The sequence below is a fragment of the Chelonoidis abingdonii genome, chromosome 21 (assembly GCF_003597395.2).
Source record: "Chelonoidis abingdonii isolate Lonesome George chromosome 21, CheloAbing_2.0, whole genome shotgun sequence".
In the NCBI taxonomy this organism is placed as follows: domain Eukaryota; kingdom Metazoa; phylum Chordata; order Testudines; family Testudinidae; genus Chelonoidis; species Chelonoidis abingdonii.
Genome location: NC_133789.1, coordinates 1,152,934 through 1,170,203, shown reverse-complemented (window position 1 = coordinate 1,170,203; position 17,270 = coordinate 1,152,934). Strand labels below are relative to the sequence as shown.

Here is a 17,270-nt window from a genome sequence, read left to right as displayed (position 1 = left end):
AGGGGGCGGTGCCTCCCCTCACCTGCCGCCGCGGGGCTCTCTCGGACCTTGCTCATGCTCTCGGTCTCTGTGCCAGGCCCGCGGAGAGGGAGGCGGAAACGGAAGGAACGCAGCCCCAGCAACCCGCTCGACTGCTGCTATGGTTACGGTCTCTATTTCCGGTACACCGCCCACGGTCCCCTTCCCACCAATCAGAACGCGCTTCGGCTGGGGGGGCGGGACGGCGCCTACACCTGGGAGCGTGACAGAACTGGGCTCTGATTGGTTAGCACAGACGGTGCCCGGGCCGTGACCCCCATGACCTCTCCCGTCCCCGCGGGCCCAGCGCCAGGGGAGAAGGCGCCGCTCTGCGCCCCACTGCCCAGCCCCGCCCCCCTGGGACCCTCCTGTTTGTTTAATTGCACCTGCCCCCAGCCCGCAGAATAACCAAAAAAAGAGACAAAAACTAAGTTTGTATCAACATTTTACTTAACTCACTTCAAAAACCTGCAAACTGACAAATGACTAAACGCTCACAAGGGTGGCTACTGAAAACACAAAGGATGATATTGCCACACCCATGATCTCACAACCAGCCCACTGAAGTTACAACGCCCTGCACACTGTCCTAGGCGAGCCTTGGGGCGTATTGTTTCACTAGAAATGTCACTGATTGTGACTACTGACTTCACATTATTATTTGGCAAAAAAGGGCAGGGCGGTGGTATCTGTCTTAAAACACTATGCTTCAAAGTCATGAAATTCTGAACTAATGAACTCTAGAGACGGTGCAACTTCAGCTGGAACTAGATGCTTTCACAGTGGATATGCTGGTGTATGGAAAGTTTCAGTTAAGCAAATTTACACGTTTTCACAAGTTACTAAAGATCTTGGAAACTCCCAGACAGCCATTCAAATTTAAAATCACAAGATTCCCTCAAGTCTCACATTGTTCACAAAACCAGATGAACTCCGCTCCCAGTGGGGGCTACAAACCTGATTTGGCATTAGGTGGAGTTACAAATTTACACTTTTGGTTGGGACCACAGCACAGAGGTCCCTACATTTTAACCAACTAAGAAAAAGCAACCTGTTTCAAAGTAGCTCATTAATGTGGGGCATAGCATCTGTTAATGCTACTAGAAGTTAACAGGCCCTCCTCCAAAAGAATGTTAAAAAGTTAACAGAGGCTATTTTCAAACATTTACTGCTGCAGAGGATTCTGCATTTCCATCCTTAGAAAGCAGCAGCACTTCAGTAGATTTTATTTGGGGGTGGGGGTGGGGGCGTTAGAGAGACTGGTCAGGTCAGGAGTATTCCAAAGATTTATACTTAAGCAGCCCTAGTATCACTTGTGCCACAGCTGAGAATAGACATCTCCATTTGTTACAATGGGTTAGCTCTCCCTTTCTGCACTTTGACCTAGAGATGCTCGTCACCCATCCATAGTTACATATCATTTGGAGGGGTTCTGCCGCAAAAGTCCGCAGAAGGTGTTGGTTTTCTATCTGGCCCTACAAGAGAAAAGACAGGTAGACTACCACTAGTAAAGACAAAATATCCTGGGACCAACACTGTATACTAGTAAAGACATAACTCATAAGAATTTTCAGAGATTTAAGTGGAGTATGGCATTCTTCTTCAGCCTTAAAAGCCATGGTGGTGATTACACAATGGACAAGGAGGGCTGTAATGAGTATGGAAATATGGATCCAAAAATTCACAACATGGTGTATAGGAAGCTTCATTTTGGAGCCTGCACTGGTAAAAGCAGTGGGAATAGTCTGGGAAAACCTACACTGTTCATCATGGATTGGTTTATTTTCTCCTCCTTGACTGCCCCCATAAGAGGCTAGTAACTTCTAAATAGGAATGATGAAGTATGGAGAAGTAAAGTTACTTGCCCGGTGGCAGAGGCGGCCATCCATTGGAGATCCATGCTCAGAACACCCGTGTCCTAGCTCTGCTTGTACCACAACACTCCCCTATAACGCCCAGCCTTTTTGGGGGGTTGGGGTCAAAGGAATGGCTGAAGAAATGAGTCCGTGATACAGGAAGTGTCGTTAGTGCTTCATGGAATAAACTGGGTGTTCACAGACTCTTAAATCGCTAGTAGATACATCTGAAAATAGACTAATCATTAGCACTGAGCATTGTTTTTTCAGTTCTAGGTTTGATTATGCTGATTGCTTACAAATAGATGCAATTAAACAGGGATGTTTCAGAGACCACCACCACTTTACTTGTTTTACCCTGATTTGATACAATTAATCTATCCAGGTGTCTAATAAAGCCAACTGAGTTTAGAGGACTTCCTCTGACTTGGGGAGCTGCAAATCTTGTCTTTAAGTACTTAGGGACACTAGAACTTCTGAACAGTGTTACAGCATTGTATTAACACCAATGTGGAGTGTAAAAGGCTGATTTCATACACAGTTGTTCTTCCTCACAGCAGAGAAGAGGAAACAGTAGGAAAAAGGCAAGATATCACATAAGAGTTAAATACTTTTTCCAGGATTAAAAAAAAAAGTCAACTTGTCACATTGTACCTGAAGTTTGAAACTCTGGTGCTGTAAGTTACTCATGCAATAGCTGCACAGTTTGGCACAGTGAGAATCTATTTTCTTCAAACAACCTGCAAGACATTAAGACTTAATGACAAGGTTCATTTCAGTGTTTGCAAAGTGCTCACATAGGGCTTTTGTTTAATAAAACTACGGCATGCAAGTTTGCATCAGGGCTTTACTAAAGCTATGCATACCTGGGCTCCTGCTGTGCTTGTTCCAGAATCTAATGCTTGACATTGTAAGAGGCAGCTCCTCCTTCCCTATATCACAGGCCTCCCATCACCAGTTCGGAAACCTCTCAACCCCCAAAGTGAGACTGACAACCTGTCCAGCGTGACAGATTGAGATCTGCTCTCTACACCCATTCCATGCCCTTGGTGAAAGACAGTTCCAGTAACATGGTAGTTTCCTGCAATATGCTCCTCTTAGATTAAAGAATTATTCCCAGAAATTCCCTTACCAATAAGAATTAAAATTTCACTAGATCAGCTGAGGACAGCATCAGAGCCTTGTAGGTGAGCAGAATGACTATACTAAGTAGATTTTAGAATCTGGTCCCAGGTTAATGGTTTCAAACAATTTAAAGTGCTAGTTAGTGGCTCATTTAGTTATTGCTCTTAAGTGATATGAGGCAGATTCTAGTCTTTTGCGTGCATTAATGCAGCCTGCAAGCCAACAGAAATGGCCATTTACTGACATGAAAGCAGTAGGCAGTGACAGACTCCTGAGAAGGCAGCCTACACAGAGCACTTTCTGTAGTCATATCCATGGTACTGGACTAATCCCAGCCACACTGGATACCGCAGCACTGAGGCAGCAGTGTCGTCAGAGGCAGTGAGAAGCAGGTCTGATAGTAGGTAAAGGGCACAGATTCTTTTCGAAGCTCAGTGAACAAGATCTTTGTATTTTTAATGAGAATTTTAACACTGTACAATAGCCAAGTACATACAGTGTCCAAACTAACCCAATTAAGGATTTGGGGTTGGAGCTATTTCTATATTTTGTTTTCAATGCCAATTTAGGCCCATGTCCATTTTGGTTATTATGGGGTGCCCTTGCTGCACCATAGCTAAGGTTGATTTTTATCCTACCAGGTTGATATGAAACTAATTATGGATAAAACATCCTTAGTTTTTTTTCTTATTCATAACCTAGAAAGGTCACCCAATTCCTGAATTTAAATCCAATACCAACACATGTCCATTTTATAGCTTACATTTCTATATGGCCATGATTTCCAGACAGGTAGTCTACATTCAGCCTAACTTTGACTTAAAAATGCACAAATAAAATGAAAGCTAGAATTGAACTGAACAAGAGAATTTCCCTGAAGAGAGAAGCTGCTTGCTGCACAAGTGTAATCTGTATCAATTTCTATGGCTTAGAAAAGCATTGGGAAATTTAGAGACTGGATGGCTCAGGCCAGTCAGTTTACAGAGCCTCCCCTTCAGGTTGCTGGCTCAAGTCTAAAAGTGACCAAAATAGTCACCATCTCCCAGTTGTTTGGTGGCTTGTGTGACATGAGCTGGTGGCCTACTGGATAGGTGTCCTCCCTGCACAACACTGCCTCAGACTGGGCAATGTCACAGAGGCCAAGAATTAAATGGGCCATGGAGACTGAATCTCCTCCACCCCCTCAGGCAATCCCTCCACAGCAGCTCAGGAGTTCCATGCCAGGGCAGGGTATGGAATGTCGTATTGCTGTTACCCAGCTGGTAGCTGCTTTAGAGTAAAGTGGGAGAATTTAGTTCTGCAGAGTGTCAATCCAGCACTAAGCCCCTTCCTTTTAGAAAGGCAATGCAATAGCAGGTGCTGCACCGACGGTCCCCGAAGGACTGGGATCAGCACAGTAGAGGAGTTATTGCCATTATGACTTTTATAAACTAGCGTCACTGAAAAGCTTGAGTTTTGATGGGGAACAATATGAATTATGTCATTACTTGTGAGGAAACTGCTTTTGTCATTAGATTGTTTTTTCTACCAAAGACAGCTGGATACTGCTGAGGGAGGAGGGAGAAATGTCAGTTGTTTTTATGCATGACTTAGGAGTAGGGAATTTTTTTTAAAAAAAAATGAAAATAGCATAATACAGGTTTCTAAGAGGAAACCAGTCCTGTTCACCTTCTGCTGAGTGTCTGCATGCGACAGACTGGGCTGGTGCAAGAACATTCCTAACTGAGATTGAAGTCTGTCTGCCAAGGGGCACTAGAGCTGCAGACACACTCAGCAGTTATCAATTCAAGTGAGCAGGTTTGGTTTAGGGCAAGGAGCATCACAGTAGACAATGCAGAGTGATGTGTGGGTGCTACTGGGGCTATCGCATCAAAAGCCTCTGCCTTGTGAATTACCAAAGCATGGTTTACTTTGAAATCCAAGCTAACCCTACAAATTCACATCACAGTGATGTACCCAGCCAAGATTGGTTGCCATACTACTTGTACCCACAGGAGACAAATTTAGATTACTGTACAACGCTTTTTCTTCTGAAGATTCCCCTCTGCTACTCATGACAGAAAAATCAGAAGGAAAGGAAGTGTGATTGCTTACTGGCCTCGAGAGCCAGCTGGATCCAGCTGGATCAGCTCTGACTGATCCAACAGTTCAAAGTCATCCCCTTCTGCATCAGTGTCCAAGTCAGAGCTGGAGGTTCTAAGATAGGTTTTTGTGCCTCTCTGCAGATTGTCACTGCATACAGGGCCTGGCTGAGAGGCTCCTGACAAGGCTAATTGTATCATGCCTCTGGTGACAAATCCAGCTAAGTTATTTGTAAGATTGTGCTCAGAGGGCAGTGCCCCTAGTAGGAGTGCAGGGACAGCTTCTTCTTGGTCATACGGGTGACGTAGATCTTCCATGCCCTGCGAGCGGTAAGCAAGGCTGGGAATCCCAATGCTGGTGTCATCTTCATCATCTATTCCAGTCACCTCTGGATTTATGGAAGGGAAGTCAGGGAGATCCCTGGCAAAAGATTCTTCAGGGTCACTGTGACCATCAAGATCTAGAAGGGAAAAAGAAACAGCTGTAAGCTTAGAGCATGGACTATCCAAACCTATCAGGCAAGTGCCACAGACAGTGTCATATGGATCCCCTGCAGAGTTCAGCCATATTTGATGAAAGAAACCATTATCCTGGTCCCCAAACACACCACCCACTTGCCTCCTCTGACCAAGCTACACTTAGTGTCACTTTCCTTTGGCAGGCACAACAGATGAAAGTTGCTTTCTTATCCAAGAGAGTGAGGATACTGCAGGGGATAGCTAGTGCAGAGAGAAAGCATGTCCTCCCAGGCTTCTTTCACCGTCAGCCAGCAGAGGGTGCTCAGATGCTGAATGCTCTGACATTAAGGGCTCAGCTATAAGAGTATATTGCACTGGTTTTACTACAGGTCAGTGGTTCCCAAACTTTAACAATCTGTGAACCCCTTTCACTAAAATGTCAAGTCTCGCTAACCTCCTCCTAAAAATGAATATTTCCAGGGATTTTCTCCTTTACCTGAGTATATATTATAAAAGCAGTGATCTTGGAAATATAAAATTTGTTTTTATGACAAGCTTATTATAAACTATTTATTATTTATCGTTACAGTATTTTTATTACATTATGAAAACGGCAACACTTTTTCATAGTTGTATCACTTTGAATAAGCCTGTTATAAGACAAGGCTCCTAAGTTTCATCAAGGAGTATCAGATGTGAAACAGCAGGAAGGTATTTAAGAAGCCAACTCAAGTTCAGGTCTTGAGCAGTCCAGGGAAACAAAGCACGTTACAACAAAGCTTAAACTTGTTCTTCATAATTTTAAAACAATACTAACTGCCTATTTAATTTTAAAAACAGCAAAAATTATCCAACTCCCTTTCCATTTCTTATGAGTCTTGAAGTTTAAATCTCCTCAGTGAGACAGAGATGTTTGCTTTGATCTGCTTAGCTCTTGGAAATCCAGGGGCTCTGGACTACTGGCCCCTTGCCGGGGTCCCTAGAAACAGCAGTCTGCCATTAGGGAATTTTTTCTCCCAAGAACCCCCTGTAACATTTTATGAACCCCCAGGGGTTCACAAACCCCAGTTTGGGAACCACTGCTATAGATGTTGCATTTTGAACTGATTTAACTAACCTACTACAAACCCCTGTGTGGACACTCATCTTGGTTTAAACCAGGCTCACTTCAGTTTCTCTCAAGTTAATTAGGAACTGATTAAGGTAAACCAGAATAAGCATCTACCCAGGAATTTGCATGGGTTTAACTGCCTTAGTTTAAAAGGACACCTTTAGTTAAACAAGTGCTACTTTTCCATATTGAAAAGGCTTAGATCAGACGTTCTCAAACTGGAGGTCAGGACCCCTCAGGGGGTCACGAGCTGTCAGCCTCCATCCCAAACCCCACTTTGCTTCCAGTATTTATAATGGTGTTAAATACATGAAAATGAGTTTTTAAATTTATAAGGGGGGGTGGTCACACTCAGGGGCTTGCTGTGTGAAAGGGGGTCACAGTACAAAAGTTTGAGAACCACTGACTTAGATCATCTGTGTGCCTGCCCTGGCAGACACTTTCTAGTCAGACCATCTTGCAGAAGGCCTAGTCTGATGGCTCACATTCCCTCTTTGGGTAGCGGTAAACAGAATATGAATATTCCTTAAAGCAGAGAATTAGCTGCCTCCATTCACTAATGGTGTGAATAGGAAACGTGCTAACGCTGTAACTTTGTACCAGCATCAGGTTATGCTGCTCTTCCCAAGCACTCTGTGCCATATCTAGGCACCGTATGTGGAAACTGGATCTATTCAGACAGGACAGTGAGCTTGTCATCCTGTAGCAGATAGCAGGTGAACATTATACACCAGAGCTCAATTCTCAGGGAATACATCTGGTCTATTGTCCTCATTTCAGGGTGGTGCATGCTGAGGAGGGAAGAGTAGAGTCCCTTTGCCTTTAGGAGGCTGTTTCTTCTCTCTCACCTTCAGATCCCTCAGTCAGTGGAGTTTGTCCCCTTGACAGATTAAACGTCCCATTCTCAGTGTAGGAAACTTCAGCATCTGAATGCTCAGAGTCAGAGATAGTCAGTTCCTTAGCAACTACGGAATCATCCAGCTTTGAAGCAGAGAAGAAAACACAGTTAGAAGAACATCAGCGCTACTGGCTAAGATTGTTTCTGTACTCCAAGCTAGAAAGATTCTGATGACCCAGCATGACAGGCTCCCACGTGAGACTTGCTTGCTGCTTTGCTACCCCTAGGTGGGTGAAGGAGGGGCATTAGTCCCTATGGTGTTGGAAGAGGAAGGGGTGTGAGGTGCTGGCTCCACACTGCTCCACAATACCCTGATGGCCAATTCATCTGGCTTTGGACAGGATTCGTAGCAGGGGTGTGGAAAAGGTAACAGATGTACCTTTGGGAGCTGGGTCCTTCAGACTGAAGGACTGGAAAGTTCAAGCTTTTAAGATACACAGAAGAGATGTAGGTTTAACTAAGTGGGCTGGGAGCACTGCAGCAGACTAATCTCGGAGCACAGGAAGGCTTGACAGTGTATGAATGCCTGCAGCCAGACTCTGCCTAGATATTCCTCTCCACCTGGTAACCCTATGTTTGGGGCCAGAGAGCCTTCCAAGGCTGCAGTTTTATCACAAACCTGATTCAGACACACAAAAGCCATCAATGCACTGGAGGCTTTCTTGCTCAATTTTGAAATTTGCAGAGATGCCTGGTTACCTTGGGACAGAAAGCAGCAAGTTCTTCTTCACTGTCAGTCCCAGCATCAGCAGGCTCCTGGTTCAGCGCTCGCTGGCGCACTGCCATGAGTCAAAGCAGAAATCTCCCATTATTGCCAGGGCAGAGAAGGCAACATTTAAGCATAACATTAGGCACAGCAGAAAGTCACGTCAAATATAGACCAAAGGGTGTCAATCTATCACGGATCAAAAAGCTGTTGTGTTAAACGTGGGCTCTTTAGTTCTGGTTTGGGCTGTTGCGGATCTAGTTCCAAATGGAAGATGCTCAGCAGCAACCTCACATTGGAGAGAGATGCTACAGGCAAAAATCAGCGTTCAACAAGCAGCACTTAGTGCCCTTGTGTTCCCATAGCTGAGAAAGGGGGAAAGGCTGGGAGCCATTGGGAATTTGTAGAAAGCTGTCATCTGAAGCAGGACTCAGTGTACTTGACAGCTTCATCTCTGTGGAGGGGCTGCGAATATTTGACAAGAGGACTCAAAATGAATGCTGAACTACACATGGGGTTGCTGTCACGCCCCATGATTGGGGGTTCATGTCAGCAACTGTTTGTAGATTTCAAGGGCCGGCTGTTTGTCTGGCTAGTTTCAGACACTCTTGGAGTCTTACATTGCTTCACTCGTTGCTTTGACATCATGTAGCCTCGAACACTGAAATCCAGCCGCTGCAGAGCTGGCTCCAGCTTCATGTACATGCGTTGCCCCAGTCTGTGGTACACTGCGAGAGGCCATAGCAGGATGAAGAGCACTGAGGTAAATGTAAATGGGGAAGCTGGTTAGAAACCTGCCTGTGCTACTTAACAGATCTGTCAATCAAATGTTTTGGGATTCAGTACAAAAATACAAGACTCAGTTTTGCTGTGCTATATGCACACAATCCAATGCATCAGAAGCTAGGCAGAGAGCAGTGCAGATCTGTGCCGACTGACTAGAACTAAGATAGCAACCAACACACTAGAGCATTTTGTGCATATATCTGACTAGACAGACATGAACATGGAGCCTGTTTGGGGCTAGCTGGCCAATCTGTCCTAACACTAACATTCTAGCACAAGAGCAACAGCATTTTATATTTGTCAGAATTTTAGCCCTTCATATCAGCTGCACCTTTGAGTCTACGTTAGCGATACTGCCTCAGTCCTCTGTATACAACACCTTGTTTGACTGAGGAATATTGTACTTACGCATAAGGTATGAGAGCAAAAGTCCAGGAATGCATCGGCCCAGAACAGCCAAGAATGTAAAGATGCCACACACTAAAAGGCAAAACTGGAGGCATAGGAGAAAGCATGAGTTTCCATAGCATTAAAATAACCAAATTAGGTGATTTCAGCTGGTGTAACTGGATTGTTTTCTAGAGAGTTCCAGCCAAGAAACAACAGCTCAAATATCAGCAACACTGTTTGGATACTCCGGTCTTCTTAGGCGATCCTATTTCATTAGGATAGGTACCAAAGCAGTCTCATTTTAAGAGTTTTTGTCTATCATCCCAAGACACCTTGGCAATTTAAAGAGAACTTAAGTTACTGCTCACTACTATAGGCAGGGTAGGATTCTACAATGTCTGTGCTGACAAGCAGATGTAAGGTTGTGGGAGACAGTCCCCTTCAAAGGAGGGATTAGGGGCATATTTCATGAGGCTGCGATCACAGTAATAAGCATCTAAATATTCAGCCTCTTCATACTGCCCATACAATCACAGTTGTCACTAGGCTAACACTGGTTCTATAGGACTTGAGGGGAAAAAAAGATTTTCAAACCACTTCCTGGTTTGTTTTTTAAGTTATTAAAAGCTAGACTCAGGGAAAGAACTGTGAGGTTAACAGCAGACACTTCAAACCAGTACCCACAGAAGGAACAGCTACATTTACTGCTAAATAAAACAAAATGAAATTAACAAGCAAAGTTGCCACCTCCCCACCCTGCTCACGCCTACTTTTGATCCCTTCCCACCTCCCCACTCCACTTACTTGTACACTCGATCCCTTCCCACCTCCCTTTTTCAAAGTGGGAGCTCTTTGGGGGCAGGGAACATCTTATATTTGGGATACTTACCCATTCCGGATGGTCCTGCAATACAGAGTGGCTATCTGCATCAAAGATTAGATGCCGAGTGTTTAGTTTGCCTAAGCAAGTGTGCTCTTACCTTGCCGGGATTTTGCCTTTTGAAAATGAAGAGATTCCTTAAGAAGGTGACCCCAGTAACCCATCCATCAGCTAAATGGTGACACAGCTCCGGCACACTCAGCAACTGAGGGTGAACATAGCCCCAGCTACAGAGAAGGCAGAATAATTAGTGAGCAGGTGTCTACTGAGCCACATGGTGTTACTAAACTGACCTTAATATAGGGCACTCTTCACCTCAGAAGCATTGTTTCAAGACCACTTCCTCCCGCCTCCACCAGCTGCCCAAAGTCTGGAAGACCAGACCTAGTACTTGGAAAAACCAAATAGCTAGACCCATATGCCATTCAATATACATCCCATTTTTCTATAAATTACAGATAGCTAATTGATTAGCTGAGTACTGCAATTAGAATGCAAGAACTTGCAAGCTGTTGGACGTCAAAGGCAGCTGACAGGTCCCATGTTGTGCAAACTCCCATAGCAATCACGTGCATCCGATTAGAGCACACAAGGATTTTGGGGATCACTAACACAGTTTAGAATGAGTTGCAGTGAAATGAAGGAAAGCCCTACTTGAAGTTTCATCTTTTAGCTCAGCTACAACTGAGGCAAGGGGATTTAGCCAGTACAGTAGAGTTATTTCTTGGTGTTTACACCACCCCACTCCCTGTAAGAATTCAGTGCCAAGTTTCCAAGGAGCCCTGTGACCTGGTTGATGGAAATTTGTTGTCACTTAACCTTAGGTCACGTGGTATCTGTGCCTTCAGAAGAGCGCTTCCTCCTGTGCCAGGTCACTTGCAAGAGAGACGTGCTTTTCTGACACTTGATTAGGTGGTTTTCTAACATTTGAGGAGTTTTAAAATGTAACTTTTTAAAGACTGATTTAGCTATTTAGTATACATGAACAACAGAGCAGACAAAAAAAGCTAACAGACTATCAGGAACCATTAGCAAAGGGATAGATAAAAAGACAGAAAATATAATGCCACTATATAAACCCATGGTACACCCACATCTGGAATACTGTGTGCAATTTTGGTCGTCCCATCCAAAAAAAGGCATTAGAATTGGAAAAGGGACAGAAAAGGGCAACAAAAATGATTAGGGGTGAAGAGCTTCCACATGAGGAGAGATTTAAAAAACTGAGATAGTTTAGCTTAGAAAAGAGACGACTAAGGGGAGATACGAGAGGTCTATAAAATCATGAACAGTGTGGAGAAAGTGAAAAAGGCAGTGTTATTTACCCCTTCATATTACATCAGAACCAGGATCACCAAACGAAATTATCAGGCAGCATGTTTAAAATGAACAAAAATGAAGTATTTCTTTGCACAGTCAACCTGTGGAACTCGTTGCCAGGGGATGTTGTGAAGGGAAAAGCACAATTCGATTAACAAAGGAACTAGATAAGTTCATGAAGGATAGATTCATCAATGGCTATTAGCCAAGACGGCCAGGGACAGAATCCATGGTCTGGCTGTCCCTAAACACTGACTGCCAGAAGCTGGGACTAAACTGCATGGGACTGACAGAAATTGCCCTGTTTATCCCCTCTGAGACATCAGGCATTGGCCACTGTTGGAGGGCAGGATACTGGGCTAGATGGACCATTGGTCTGACCCAGTCTGGCCATTCCTATGTAAGCTGTGCCTGGAGAGTAAAGAACTGTTATGGAGGACAAAACCCCGAGAGAGTTCTAGTTTTGTTGTTAATGCTGCACTCGGGTCTCACTGACTACCAGGGAAGCCTGCAGTGCATCCAGCTCTGGTCAGAGAAGTTTGACAAGTTTCTCTTGTTTCAAGAAGGGTTATTCTGTCACTTGCAAGGAAGCTCTCAATACACTTTAATGGCACTACAAAATTTTTTTAACATAGTGGGTTTTTTACAAAGCTGACATGAACATTATCCCCATTTTACATAAGAGGCTGTGGGCGCAGAGAGAGATTCAGTGACTAGCCCAAGGTCACAACAAAAGCTTGTGGCAGAGGCAGAACAGAACCCACACTCAATGCTTCCTCTGAAACTGAGCAGATATGACAAGCATATGCAAAAAATGAGTAAGTTCTGTCGTCATAACAAAGTACCAACACAGCAGCAAACAAAACAAAAAAAAACAAAAAAAAGGGATTTAATTAGTGTTCCATACCTCTCATTGTCCGATTCATCAGATCTTGCCACTAAAATATTAAGAACAGACACTGAATTAGTTGAAAGGAATTTTGCTGTAAGAATGTTTAGCTAATGGGAGTTTAACTAAAACTTGTATGAGGTTGAGAAACAACCAGTGTGATTGATAACGGTGATTAACCAAAAATCTGTTGCTCTGCATCATACTCTCAGAGGATACCCTGAGACAGCCCTCCCCTCAGTGTCACAACAGGTACCATTAGAGAGAGTGAATGGATGGCTATTCTGTTCTGCAAATCACTAATAGCTCATTTTAGTCTTAACCAAAAGCAAGAACTACCAGTCCTGTTTCAACATACAGCCTACACACCTGTTACTGTACTGGGTGTGCTGAGGGATGGACAATTTGCTTATAATTTGGAGACATTCAGGAGAGCCTTACTTCCTGGACTGGGGTTGATAAGTGACCAAAGGACAAGCTAGCTTAGAGAACTGGCATAGCTCAGGGCTACTGCGGGACTTGAAAATACAACCCTCAAGATAAGTAGAAACAATTAGCAGCACACAGCCACCATAAGCCTGCCTACCACCTTCCAAAGAAAGGTGATGCCAGGAATCACTGCCAGCTTCTATGCCTCAGCTTGTGTTGTCTCTTGGAAGACAATATTAAAGCTTTCTACCTAACTTCGACTAGCAAGCCAGGGAGTTACCCCTTGGGAGCCTGCAGATCACACACCGATCTGTTTGTAGATGGTGAATGGGCTGTGCATCAAATCTTATCCCTTGTTCAAGGCAAGGATGGTGGAGTTCTGCGTTAGAGCTGGTGATTTACTAAACACTTTGGTATTCAAGTAACTGACAGTTCTTGAAGATTCCACCCCTCTCAGAATCTCCATGAGGCTGGGTCTCTGACAACCACCATTTATTACCTTACAAACACTCTGAAAACAATTTCCAGTGTGTTCAAGTGAAAAAACTAATTCAGTCCTATCCTGCAAGCTCTGATTTCTTAAACTGGAAGCTTGTTGGGGCAGACTTGTGTCTTCTATGCAGCCAATCCATTGTGGGCACTGCTGGAATATCAAAGTGTGTCACTGACTGGCTCCTCACACAAGCTAGCCACTGGGAGATGCCAAGCTGAGGGGGGTTTGTGCTAAGCCCTGCCCCTCTGATATAGGCACCTGCTTCTGCTTGGGATTCAAACTCGCTCTTGGCACTAGGCACCTTGTGCAAGGAGAGGAAGAGGAGAAGGACGACGACCCCCCTCAGAACTCTTAGCCAAGTGGTTAGGGCCCTCAAACTGGGGGTCTCCATACCCCCACTGAGTCCCCCCTCCACCTCAGGGGGGAAGGGATTTGAACTAAGAGCCATAAACACTGGGCTACAGGAGAGATGGCTGGCTGAAAAAGGTAGCTGGAGGGGGTGGAGTAATGGGCTAAACATCCTCCTGGATACTCTGATGTGGGGCGCTCTCACTGTACAAAAATAATTTTAAGAAGTCATTGGGCCAGAGAGCAACAAAACTGCCCGCACAAGCCCACAGGCATGAGAATGACTTGCAGCCTAGTGGGCCGAGCACTCATCCAGGATGTGGGAGGCCCAGGATTCAGTCGTCCTGTTCCAACAACTTTTTACATTATTCATTCACTGTGGAACAGCTTCATTAGGAGAGGGAGAGCGCGTGCATCTCCCATCAGGATCACACAACCCACAGATTAGAGCACTCACCTGAGAGGTAGCAGATCCCTCTCCAAATTCTCTCTCCCAGAGGTGGAGGGGGGACTTGAACCAGGGGTTCTCCCACATCCCAGGTGAGCAGCCTAACCATTGGGCTAGAAGTTATGAGGGAAGCCCCCCCACCAGCTGTCCACATTCGTGGCCTACTCTGAGGTAGTTTAATGGATCAGGCTCCACAGGCAAGCTAAACAGTGGGCAGATCTTCTTTCCCTAGTTCAGGCATTGCACTGGGGCTGAGGCGTTTACATGCCAGCATGGGACTGCAGCGCACATGCTCAGAGGCAAAAACATAGGCACCTAGCAAACTTTTACTGCAAAAGCTTAGGTGCCAAGCGAGTTTAGACACATGCAGGGTTTGGCAGCAGCTCTGCAGCGGTTTTGCAAATCCCCATGAGGTCTGGTTCTGGGATTTACCCACATAAGTCCCTTTGTGAATCTACCCCCTTGTGACTCTGTCCGAGACATATTTAAAGCCAAATGGTGAAGAGAAAGAGCACATAGTGGGAAGCTAAGAAACAGGTGTCATTTTCAGGGGCCAGCTCTGACTGCTGCATCTTACCTTTAATTTCAGGCCAGATTTTATTCTTCCATTGATCTAAACAAACTATTATTATCAGGCCAAATGCAACCAAGAACACCAGCCGAAGGGAAGTCAGTGCCAAAAAACTGCAAGAGAGAAGCAGAATGAATCAGCAGTGAGCACGTGGGTCTGCTTCTACTTTTGTACCAGGCCTCTCAAATGAGCACCTCTAGTTAAATGTACTGACCAACTGGGTTGGGTGAAATAAGAAAATAGCTCGTTTGGTCTTTGGGGGCAACAGACATCTCGAATCAAAACTGGTATCAGATCCATGGAACTGGATATTCCTGTTACTCAGGTGTTCAGCGCTTATCCCAATTTATTTCTAAAATGATTTTATATTTACTTAAAAGACACCAGTTTTCTCTTACTCTCTTGAGTGACCAGGGAGTACAGCGACTAACAACTGCAGCAAGGCAGATGGGAAGAGTGATGTTTGCACCACCATAGTTCGTTTGCCAGCATTTCCACAAGCCACGCTGACATTAAAGATGCCTGGCTTTGTGCAGGTGCCTCCAATTCCGAGTCAAAGTGGTTTTTGAATTAATCAGGAACTGGGAGATGCAAAATAACTTTATTCATGAGTGTCCTTCGTCTTGTACCGATTACACCTCAGACTAACCAGCCAGCCTGGAAAAAGAGAGTTATATGATGGAGGAAGGGAGGACAAACCAGTCCTCCACTCAACTAACCTGAGCAGGAGGAGTGGTTGTTTTTACATCAAGTTGCCTCTAGAACCCTAAAGAAATGTTTCATGTTTGCTCAGGGTTTCTGTGCCACACGGCCTCGCTTTATAGCTAGTCTGATGGAAGCCATCAGTGGTACCAAGGCACAAACTGTCACCTTCCTCCTCACTTTCCAGTTTAAAATGTAGTTCGTTTTGAGAATTGAGGTTTTCTGTTTGCAGACAGGTCCCTCCCTACCAGTCTCCTACTCCCTACACAGAATCCTCAACTTAATGGTGCTCATCTGGAATTGTTCGCTGCTAAAAAGACTCTAAAAAAGTAATTAACATTTTTACACCAGTACCCCTAATTCCCATTCTCAGCTGCTGAAATAGCTCACAAACTCAGTGTCTGTCCAGTCTGCAACTTCCCCTCAGGCTATTACCTAAATCAGTCAATGGTAAGACTAGCTGATTTTGTAGGGATTATTGCTTAGTTATGACAATAGTAAGGTTCAGTACCAAAGCTCTTATCTATTTTGAATCACAGCCATCTGGACTGTTCTGGACATGTGTTTGTCTAGCACAAAGCATCAGCTGGTAGGGCCAAGCAACTGACAGGTCCCATGGAGGGAATTCACAGGGCAAAGATCAGACAAAAAGACAAGTTACATTTAGCATTAAAAAGTTTGTTGTGGATTGAGTAAGGACAGAAAACTGAAAGACTCGGAAGAAGTGCTGTGCAGCTCATCTCCATATGGCTATTTTCCCACTTGTGCTCAAATAGCATGGCCAGACCATGGTACAATCCTAGTGAGAGTTTAAAATCCAAACCAAAACAAGCAGACATTCCAGTAGCTTAAGAGACTAAAGAATTAAACCCTCTACAAATTCAAAAAAAGGTTAACAAGACTGGGACTGTTCAGCTTAGAAAAGTGACATCTAAGGAGAAGGATATGACAGAGCTCTATAAAATCATGACTAGCCTGGAGAAAGTGAATCAAGACGTCTTATTTACTCCTTCCCATCATTCAAGGACCAGGGGGTCACCCAATGAAATGAACAGGCAGCAGGTTTAAAAAACAAACATAAGGAAGTACTTCTGCACAAAACACACAATCAGTCTTTGGATCTCATTGCCAGGGGATGTTGTGAAGGCCAGAAGTATAACTGTGTTGAAAAAAAGAATTAGATAAGTTTGTGGAGGATAGTCCATCAAGCCAGGGATGCAACCAGATGCTCTGTTCCCCCTAAACCGCTGACTTCCAGCAGCTGGGCCTGCATGACAGAGGACAGATCACTCAATAACCACCGACATTCAATTCCCTCTGAAGTGGTGGGGGTAGCCTGGTGGAAGACAGGATACCAGGCTAGACAGACCATTGGTCTGGCCAGTATGGCCATTCTAATGTTGTGTTCTGGCCCAGTTCTACAGTAGATTCCCCTACCCCCTCGATATCTTGTAAGCTGTGAATCCAGTTTTAGAAGAAAAGCAGATCATTTCAATTCCACAGCCCCAGGTTCAAATACTCAGCAGTCAATAAGGCTACATGAACAAGCCTGCACTGAAATCCATCCAGACAAATACAGAGTGCAAGAAGTAATGCACAAAGAAAAGCAACCGAAATGGTTCTATTCTGAAGATTAGCTAAATGCCTAGAATAATCAGACTGGAACATGACCAAAAATACAGTAATAGGACATAGATATGTCATCCTATGCCAAACATCAGCAGAAAACACACAAAGCGTCAATTATAGCCTAGCAATCA

At 44.5% G+C, this 17,270-nt stretch overlaps 2 protein-coding genes across 5 annotated transcripts in view; both read right to left on the bottom strand.

Annotated features, from left to right (window-relative positions):
• The window catches only part of PSMC3IP (PSMC3 interacting protein), a 12,273-nt gene extending 12,094 nt beyond the window's left edge, over nt 1-179 (bottom strand). Inside the window, exon 1 of one of the 2 annotated variants that reach the window (XM_032772768.2) lies at nt 23-179. In XM_032772768.2, coding sequence (XP_032628659.1) covers nt 23-56 — 34 coding nt within the window. In that variant the 5' untranslated portion in view covers nt 57-179. The remainder of the gene's footprint in view (nt 1-22) is intronic. The other variant, XM_032772769.2, reaches the window with a different exon arrangement.
• Nucleotides 180-450: 271 nt separating this feature from the next.
• RETREG3 (reticulophagy regulator family member 3) lies at nt 451-14,915 on the bottom strand. 3 transcript variants are annotated; one of them, XM_075059738.1, is made up of 8 exons: nt 14,815-14,915; nt 12,538-12,568; nt 10,411-10,537; nt 9,449-9,533; nt 8,875-9,012; nt 8,248-8,327; nt 7,499-7,631; nt 451-5,541 (listed from the first exon to the last, which is right to left on the bottom strand). In XM_075059738.1, the coding sequence occupies exons 4-8, from the start codon at nt 9,450-9,452 to the stop codon at nt 5,090-5,092; spliced, it is 807 nt and encodes a 268-aa protein (XP_074915839.1). In that variant the 5' UTR covers nt 9,453-9,533; nt 10,411-10,537; nt 12,538-12,568; nt 14,815-14,915; the 3' UTR covers nt 451-5,089. The 3 variants fall into 3 exon arrangements, with proteins under 3 accessions (XP_074915839.1, XP_074915836.1, XP_074915837.1); XM_075059736.1 differs by lacking the exons at nt 10,411-10,537; nt 12,538-12,568; nt 14,815-14,915 and having other exon boundaries at nt 1,406-1,493; nt 2,529-2,614; nt 5,094-5,541; nt 9,449-9,529; XM_075059735.1 differs by lacking the exons at nt 10,411-10,537; nt 12,538-12,568; nt 14,815-14,915 and having other exon boundaries at nt 451-2,614; nt 5,094-5,541; nt 9,449-9,529.
• Nucleotides 14,916-17,270: the final 2,355 nt, after the last annotated feature.

Bases quoted from the DNA above. Each gene is read 5' to 3' on its own strand.
- RETREG3 (XM_075059735.1), bottom strand. The intron at 8,328-8,874 runs GTAAGACTCCAA...GACTCATGGCAG, and splicing joins AAAGCAACGAGTGAAGCAAT to TGCGCCAGCGAGCGCTGAAC. The intron at 2,615-5,093 runs GTAAGCAATCAC...AATGTCTTGCAG, and splicing joins CCAGCTGGCTCTCGAGGCCA to GTTGTTTGAAGAAAATAGAT.